Raw genomic sequence first — 8995 nt, 5'->3', positions numbered from 1 at the left:
TGTATTTCATTCAACAAAATGCAGCTTAAATGGTACTATTTGCCCCTCATCGTTAACCAGTTTTTGACCGTAGAAAAACATCTGACGAGTGTCGCCTTGCTAAGCATAAGCTTGATCTTAGACAGCTCTTGCAGCAGCCGCGGCAGCAGCAGCCCGATGCAATCCCTCCTTTTCGCCTTCCTCCAGGATCACAATGATCGAGTCCATCGCCTCTTCCGAGTTGGGAATGATCTGGTCGGCTGGGAGGGCAAATCCGTGGGTTCCGGTATCCCTGAACTCATAGGTGTAAGCAATGGGGGTTCCGTAAACGCCCTTCACGTGGTCGATGCTACCACCCGATGCAATGTCTACAGGGGAAAAGAATTGGTTTATCACATGTTATCACTGAAGCGAAAATTTATCTTACAAATGGTCTCGGCAATGTTTCCAACGACGTACTGGGTTCCGTAACGCTCCCGAAGCTTATCGATTGCCTTCTGACCGATGGCCAGGATTTGGTCGTGATTATCCAAATGCTGGGTGGTGTGTCCGTAGGGAAGAAGCAACATTTGACTGAACGAGTGGAACGAAATGTAGGTACTAATGGTTTCGGCATGTTGTGCAAAGTATTCCATCAAGCCACGCGTTTCCGATTCCGAGAATGGTTGAGGTCCATGGAAAGTGTCGGAACAGGCGACCGATGAAGAACCTCCCTCTGGAATTATAAAGCTTACAGTTAAAACCCATGCTGATAAGAAGTTGAACACAACACTCACGATTCCAGTTGAAGCCAAAGTTACGGTTGGGATCAGCTCCGATGCAGAGAATGCTATGTGGTTGACGAGTCTTGCGCCACATGCGGGTATTGGTGTGGGTGAATTCGTATCCATCTGGATTCGCCACCGGGAAGAAATGCCAGTCGTAGTTCTCAGCGATATTTCGAACTTGGGGATCGTTCGACGTAAGCAGTTCGTTCAGAATCCAGGTGGCCGTAGCTCCACTAACCCATTCACGAGCATGGATCAAACTTTCGATCATGACACCTGGGTTGCCAGCCTTGTACGATACCTTCAGACCCCGCAGAGGTCGTCCCTCGAAAGAGAGTCCAGCTGAAATCGGAGTCAGCACATTTGGATAAGTCGCCAGCAACTGGTCCATCCAAGCGAAGATCACATCAAGTCGGTGATAGGCAGTCCAGCTCATTCCCGACCGGGCTGGACGTCTCTGCTCTTCATCAAAAATGGTCTGAAGATTCGACTGGCTCAACGAAGCTTGCAGGTTGAATCGCTCCACAAAATCACTGAACTCTCCAAACTTATGAGGAGGAACAACCAAGTCAGCATGGCTGCCAACATTGGCTGGTTCGGTCCAGAAATCGTAGCCTTCACCAATCTCCTCGATTCCTCGAAGCACTTCCAACTGCTCAGTGTTCTCGATCTGGATACGGTACAGCCGATAGTTGTCGTACCGAGCCTTCTCGGCTATCGACGAGGCCACAAGGGCCAAAAATAAAAGTTTACAAAACATCGCGACTTCCGAAACGGTTCTGCAACTCATTCCCTCAACCGATGTTCTTAAATAGTCGTTAAAAACAGTGATAAGCCTAATCTGTCCGAAACCCGAAATCGTCAGCCAAATGAGCTATTTATTCATGCAGCTTTATCTATTCTAAGCCGGTTATCATTCCCTCCAAAGGCCGATTTACTGAATACCAAATCGCGTAGATAGGATTTCAAAAATTCTTATCAGACAATTATAGTCGTGAACTTTTTTGGGTATTATCCGAACTCAACCCTATCCTGTCAATCGATACCGAAAAATTTTGTCGATTATGCTTGACCTACCTCAATTGACGTGTTTCGAGTTACAATAACTCTGACTACCGTGACAAGTTAAATTCGATGTTTGATTGCTCTCCCAATCAAATCAAATCTATTAAGGCTCAAGAGTGTGCCGATAAAGCGTTGTAAATTGTTTGCTGACACACATATTTATGAGTATATTTGAAAAATTCCTTGCCCTGAGGTCCTAAGAGATTAATTTTTAAAAAATTGCTGCAAGGCGATCGAAAATTTATGGTTTTTACATTTTACGATGAATATAATCTTTTATTTATTTACATGGTTTTCCGTCTCACGACATAACCTGGTGGTGAAAATTCCTCCAATTCACTCGGTCCATGGCAATCATTCTCCAATTTCTCGGACATCCCACATTCGCCAGATCACGCTCCACTTGGTCTAACCACTCACTTGTTGCGCGAGCACCTGTTTTGCAGGACAGTCGTCCAGCATTCTCTCAACATGCCCTGCCCAGCGTATCCGTCCAGCCTTCACCACCCTCTGGATACTGGGTTCGCGGAAGAGTCGCGCGAGCTCGTGGTTTATCCTTCGCCTTCATATTCCGTTCTCCTGCACGTCGTCGAAGATGGTTTTTAACTCATCCTTCGCTCGAATACTCCGAGTGTTCACAGGTCCTCCTCAAACAATATCCACGTATCGTGGTGCCTATAAGCTAGAAATTATATTCCGAAAAATGGCAAAGTTGCATCAGAAAAAAAAACCTGTAAGTAAGATAAACATGGTTTCCTTCAGCGCTTAAAAGAAACAGCTCCAAATTTTAAGGTTTGAAGGTCGTCTCAGAATTAATACGATTCAGCAGTTATTTTTCTAGATTTTAAGATATCTTTTGTTTTTTTCTAAGGTTTCGAGAGATCTAAATACTAAGTGCAAATTCTAAATATCAAAAAACTTTAGGCTGGAACAAATTTCTTTTTCTTCTTTTGTCACCCCCCCCCCCCCCCCCCCTTCGAAATTTCCGAAAAACCCGAAGGGGGAAATAAATAAAGTTTGAAGTATTTCATGTAAATTTCGAAAAAATCAAATATCCGAAAGATTACAAGACCAAAAAACCAATTTCGGAAGATATTTCACCTTTTCTAATCTTGATTTTATTCATTGATTCGATAAAAAATCACTTGATCTATAGATTTTGTGCAAGGATATTGTATGCAGTTTTGTTGCTTACAAGATTTCGTGCAATCGATTCCAATTTATTTATTTATTGCATTATTTTTTATTCTCCCCCCCTTGCGGTGTTCCAACTCTGAGTGACAAAAGAAGGATTTGAAATTTGTTACGGCCTTAATTGATATTTTCAAATACATGGGGGGTATAAGGGCAAAACGAACACTCAAGACGAAGTTGGAACACCGCTTCTCTACTGACGCACGTACATATTTTGAAAACTAAATGTTCATGAGATATTTCATTTCTTAGTTTATTGTTATTTAAAAACATGCGAATACAATTGATAAACCAGCTTGGTTTTTGGTTTTAAGTTGGCTTAAAATATTCTTGAGCCCTGGAAAGTGAGCTTTTATGATCAATTAATTAATTGAATCTTTAATCTCTGGCCTTAAATGTATGCATTGAGAAAAAAATGTTATCTTCTGTGAAGTTTTCATTTTCTACTAGAATATGTGTAAACTTGGTTTAAAGTTTAACCTACTGACTTACGACGAAATAAACACCTATAGTTGGGACAATCGGGCATTCTGTGCCGCATTATTGAACCTGCATAATTACCCAATACACAATCTGTTATACATACCAGGCTACTTCCTGTGTCCACCGGAAGTGCTCCCTCAAAAAAAAAAATATCCATAATAAAACTGTCCGGATCAAGGTGACCCGAGAGCTTGAGTGCGTTACCCTGGCCGCAAATCTTCACTTATTTTTATGATTTTAAATTCATTTTTGAGATAATTTATTCTGGTTTATCAGTAATTAAAAATTAGTAGAGATGTACCGAATATTCGGTCGGCCGAATATTCGGCGCCGAATACCGCCAAAAAACCGTTAAGCCGAATATTCGGCTCACCGAATAGTTGAGCTAGGTATTCGGCCGAATAGGCCGAATATTTATTTTTTATAAAATTTAATCAAAACAGACTTAATGAGATAATTTTTAAAATATCTACAAGAAATGTTGAAAAAGCTTTAAAATAATCAAAAACTTATGGTTCAGTAAAACATTTAAGGTGTACCAGTGTATTTTTTACTGTAGATAGCTTTATATATCGATTATACTTCTTGATATATTCAGTCTTGTCCATAAACCAAATAAAGAATTCGAGAAAAGTTAAATCTGACCGGGATGACACATATTTTTTTTAACTTTCCGGATTTTACCCGAGTTTACTCAGAAATCAAATAAAAAACTCAAAAGTATCTTTGAAAATTTTAAAATTCTGTTGTGATTCGATGAAAACTTTAAATTTCAAGTAATTTTAATTCTTTTCCTTTTGTATGTTTGAGAATGATGCTTAGTTTCTGTTCAGATTTTCCGGTTTTATTACAAGTTTTTCAAAGAATCGTTCAAACCCGACCCAGCCGTGTGGATACGTGTCGTAGAAAGTATTTAATGCTTAAGGTTAAAGATCAGCTTTCTTTCTGGCACCTATTTTTAAAATATCTAGCAAAAATTGGACATTCATCTAATTCAACATAGAAAAAAGCAAATTCAAACAGCTTGACACCTGTTTTGAAATGTTTTGTCCCAAATTTCACTGGAACCCAATTTTTTTGTGATAAACGTCCTAGAAGCGACAAGTCATCTGATGTCCTTTCATCTAATGGTGACATTTTGAAAATCAAAGAGATCTCTACTTAAAAAAGATCTGATGAATTATACATCTGGTTGGAAATAATCAACTTAAAAACATGAGAGGCATTAAGATGGCAGAAATACAAGAAAAATGAATTTATTGTTTTGTTTTGCATTGAAAATTCAACAGAATATTCGACCGAATAGTTGAAAAGGTCACTATTCGGTATTCGGCCGTTCGCCGAATACCACTATTCGGTACATCTCTAAAAATTAGGTTTAAATGTTTTACCTGATTATCAGTAGCTGATTCCGAATGAAAAAAGACCCGAAAAAATCTCTTTATAAATTCTTATATCTTCTGATAGGATTCTTATATTACGCTAATTTATTAATATTTGAAATAGTCAAGAATGAATCTATCCATGTATGTTTGAATATTTGGGAATCACGAAGGAAGTTTTGACCGCTATCCCGGAACTTCCGCTAGAAAAAAAAATGCTTACTCCAAAAAAGACACCCAATGTTGGCTTTGCATCGCTGTATCTCGTTTAACAATGAACCAATTTTCTAAATTCAATTTTAGTTTTTTTTTCGTTAATTTGATTACTATTTTTATAGAATATACTTGGTTTCTCAAAAATCTCAGTTTTACAGTATATAGTAATTGAACTCACATTTTTGTAACTTTTCGTACTTCGTCTCATGTTGGTGAGTTTACGTGATGTTGTCATTGAGCTTCTCTAAAAATTCAACTCAAATAGGCTACAGAGAATGCATCGAAATTAAGCAATTGCTTCACATTTGAGCTTCGTTAGTGCCAAACCAGGTTCTTCTAAATGTAAAAGCTCTTGACTGAGAAAACATATGTTGTGCTTATCAGGCCCGTGCAAAGAACTCGTCCATGGGGAGGCGTACGTGTTTCCAAAATTCTTATTCAGTCAGAAATAATATCAACCCATAAAATACACAATAAATAATGAATGAACTAGAAGTTTGCTTGAAAATAAATTTTAAGTCTTGAATAATTTTAAATTATTATTTCCACCATCAGAAAACGATCACATATCGATATTTCGAATAAACCAGATTTTAAAGCTTCGGACAAAAGCATCAATGTACAGAAAAAAAATTTAAAATAGAGTATCAGAATAAAAAAGAAAAAAGTTCCTAATTTGAAATCAGTTTTAAGAGCAGGCCAGACATTTACGCTGATTAAAAGTTGTTTCGAAAAATGATAAAAATTGTTAATTATCAAAATAAAATAACAAAAAAGTTCATTTTTGAAGTTCACAATAATAAATGTACATTAGAGTGCCCCAAATGACCCGACTTTTGAAAAAGTTATGCGCTGCAGGCTAAAATTGATCCTAGGCCTAGTACAAGATCTCATGCCAAATTTGGGCCAGATCGGATCACGGGAAGGGGTCGCTCAACGAGCCTGAAGTTTGTATGGGATTTTGAGACATTTTGTTCGGGAGAAACATGAAAAACCAGTTTTTCATCAATAACTTTGGTTCCCGTCGGCCGATTTCTTTCAAAAACGGGTTTTCTTAAAGCCTAAATTATGAAAAACATTTCATCCGAAGACTGCATATCGATAAGAGTTAAGACAAAAAAGTTATTGGACTTCCAAAATGGGCTAACTTTTTTTACGGTGGTATTCATCACTGCTAATGAGGCGTCAATAAGTTCGACCGCCCCGATTCATTTACAGTGATGAATACCATCCTTTAAAAAGTTAGCCCATTTTGGAAGCCTAATAACTTTTTTGTCTTAACTCTTATCGATATGCAGTCTTCGGAAGAAATGTTTTTCATAATTTAGGCTTCAAGAAAACCCGTTTTTGAAAGAAATCGGCCGACGGGAACCAAAGTTATAGCTGAAAAACTTGTTTTTCATGTTTCTCCCGAACAAAATGTCTCAAAATCCCATACAAACTTCAGGCTCGTTGAGCGACCCCTTCCCGTGATCCGATCTGGCCCAAATTTGGCATGATATCTAGTACTAGGCCTAGGATCAATTTTAGCCTGCAGCGTATAACATTTCACAGGTTTTGAATTTCCCATACAAATTTGGGGCAGTCTAATGTACATGTTCAGTTCATCATTATAGTTCATACCGGCAAAGTTCAGGTTGGGAAATTTGATTTCCTGAATTATTAATAAGATACTGATAAAAATGAAAAAAAAAGTAATTTCATGTTTTCCTGTAAATATTGAAAGCACAAATCAAATACTAAGTTAGTTGAAATTGAGCATTTTGATAATGAAAGAATAATTGAAAATCATGTTAATTTAAAAAAGAAGATTTAAAATAATAAAAAAAGTATAAGTGAAAACTCTGAACATTTGGTTGCCATTAATTGAAATACAAAAGGGAAAAACAATGTTTATCGTATAAAAAAATACATTTATAGGTTTCCAAGAAGATTATGTTTTCAAAACCAATAATTCCGAATTGAAAAACAAAGACAAATTTACAAAAAATATGTTAAAAAATTAAAAGTATATTAGTTTGAAAATTTAAAAACTTTTTTTTAAATCAGTAAATTTTTTTGAAAATTAAAATAAAACATGAAGATACAAAAGATTGGTATTTTAACATTTTTGAAAGAAATTTTTCCAATGATAACGTCCTACCATTTTATAAACTAATTGAAATATTTATTAAATAACTCAAGGGAATAGCATTCTTGGTGCCTATGTTTCAATGATTGATTTGAAATATCGGTTTCTGATCATACGTTGGATTCGGTCTATCACCTTTTGTTCTGGTGATATGGAGTTTATAAGTTAAAACATGAATCAGATTTGAGTGAAACCAATTACAACTGATTGATTACTGATTAACTTAGAAACCTACATGAAAGTAAAAAAAATGATTCTGAACTTTTTTATCATACTTCATTCAATTAAGGAGTAATATGTTGAATAAATAGTTTTTTTTTCAGTAATAAAATTATCTGAAAATGTTAAATTCTTCTTTTTGATAATATTGAAAGATATCATTACAAGTATTTCTGACCTTGATAAAGAAAGTTAAAAAAATGTTTAATTGCATATAACAAATTTGATTAAATCTCATATTAATAAATCTTAATCTTAATGTGGTTTAAATATTTTGTTTCAGTTCTTTAATACTCTCAAATTCAACAGAATTGGGAATAGTATACAAAAAGAAAACTTACATTACTTTTTTTAAAGAAGTCAAAATTACATTCAGTCTTGGGGAAAGTTGATAATTGATTTGAAAACTTAATTTTAAAATATTTTTAGCAATGTTCTAAAGTTTTGTCAAAAATGTGCAGAAATTTGCCAAAAAATTTTTACTTATTTTCAAAAGTTGCATTTTTGGATTCAGGGCAGCCAAAATTAGAACCCTCATTCATAGCCCCTCGGAGAAAAGGAAATTGTCTGGCTTTATGCAACTATCCAAACCTTTTTAAATGTAGAGCTGAGAGCCACCTGTCATATTAGACTGAGTCGATTTGGGGTCGTTTCTGAATTTCTCAAATCCTGGGGTCTAAAAAGCTTCGTTTTTGTTTAAAACTCATCCATGATTATTTGCAGAGTTTTTGAGTAGCGTTTACATCAGTAAATTTGAACTTTTTGGTTTGTATGAGAAAATTGAATATTTTGTACTGAAAATCAACATCATTTTTGTTTCTTCTGTGGAATCGAGCCTGCCTGCCTTCATATCTTATTAGGCAAAAAAGTTATTAGCTGTTGAACAGGGCATTGGCATTAAAAAAAATTAGTTCAATTGACCTCACTGTTGGGTTGCATGAAAAACAATTATGCAATACTTCGCTAAACAAAAATTGAATTTATTGTTTTTCAATGAAAAATTATATGCCCCAATCCTACACCTATAAACTTTTTGTCTTATAAGATACGAAGTTATGGTCTTCGACAAAATTGTTCAACGGAAATTTTCCTTTGAAGAATTTTTTAATTGGCACAAGAAACATTATAAGGCTCGGCTGCTTAGAAGAAACCAACATTTTGTTGATTTTTTATTAAAAAATATTAAATTTCTCCATACAAAACTAAAAGTTCAAATTAAATCAGATAAAAATTACTTAGAAATTCTGCCAAAATTCATAAGTTTTACACCAAAACGAAGCATTTTAGACCCCAGGGTTTAAGAAATTCATAATTGACCTCAAATTGACTCAATCTACCAACTTGTTAAGGTGCTAGATAAGTATTTGATGAATGAATTTTGAAATAAAAATAGTTGGTTTCAAGTTCTGAACTTGTTTAGTTACACTTACATTAAGGTTTATTTAAGTTTACAATTCAAATTAGTTTCAATTCATAATCGTCATATAGTTTTGTAGAACGAAATGTCTTAGGCCTAGAGTGATACAAGACTGAATTCCCCAGAACCACATGTACAGTAC

At 35.3% G+C, this 8995-nt stretch overlaps 1 protein-coding gene across 1 annotated transcript; it reads right to left on the bottom strand.

Annotated features, from left to right (window-relative positions):
• Positions 1-1516, bottom strand: LOC129748651 (zinc carboxypeptidase-like). Its single transcript, XM_055743320.1, has 3 exons — positions 756-1516; positions 407-694; positions 1-347 (listed from the first exon to the last, which is right to left on the bottom strand). Exons 1-3 carry the CDS (start codon positions 1504-1506, stop codon positions 118-120), a joined length of 1269 nt encoding a protein of 422 aa, XP_055599295.1. The 5' UTR covers positions 1507-1516; the 3' UTR covers positions 1-117.
• Between the last annotated feature and the right edge of the window lie 7479 nt (positions 1517-8995).

The sequence above is a fragment of the Uranotaenia lowii genome, chromosome 2 (assembly GCF_029784155.1).
Source record: "Uranotaenia lowii strain MFRU-FL chromosome 2, ASM2978415v1, whole genome shotgun sequence".
NCBI classification, from domain to species: Eukaryota; Metazoa; Arthropoda; class Insecta; order Diptera; family Culicidae; genus Uranotaenia; species Uranotaenia lowii.
Note: the sequence above shows the minus strand (reverse complement) of the source record. Positions and strands in the feature narration are given on the sequence as shown.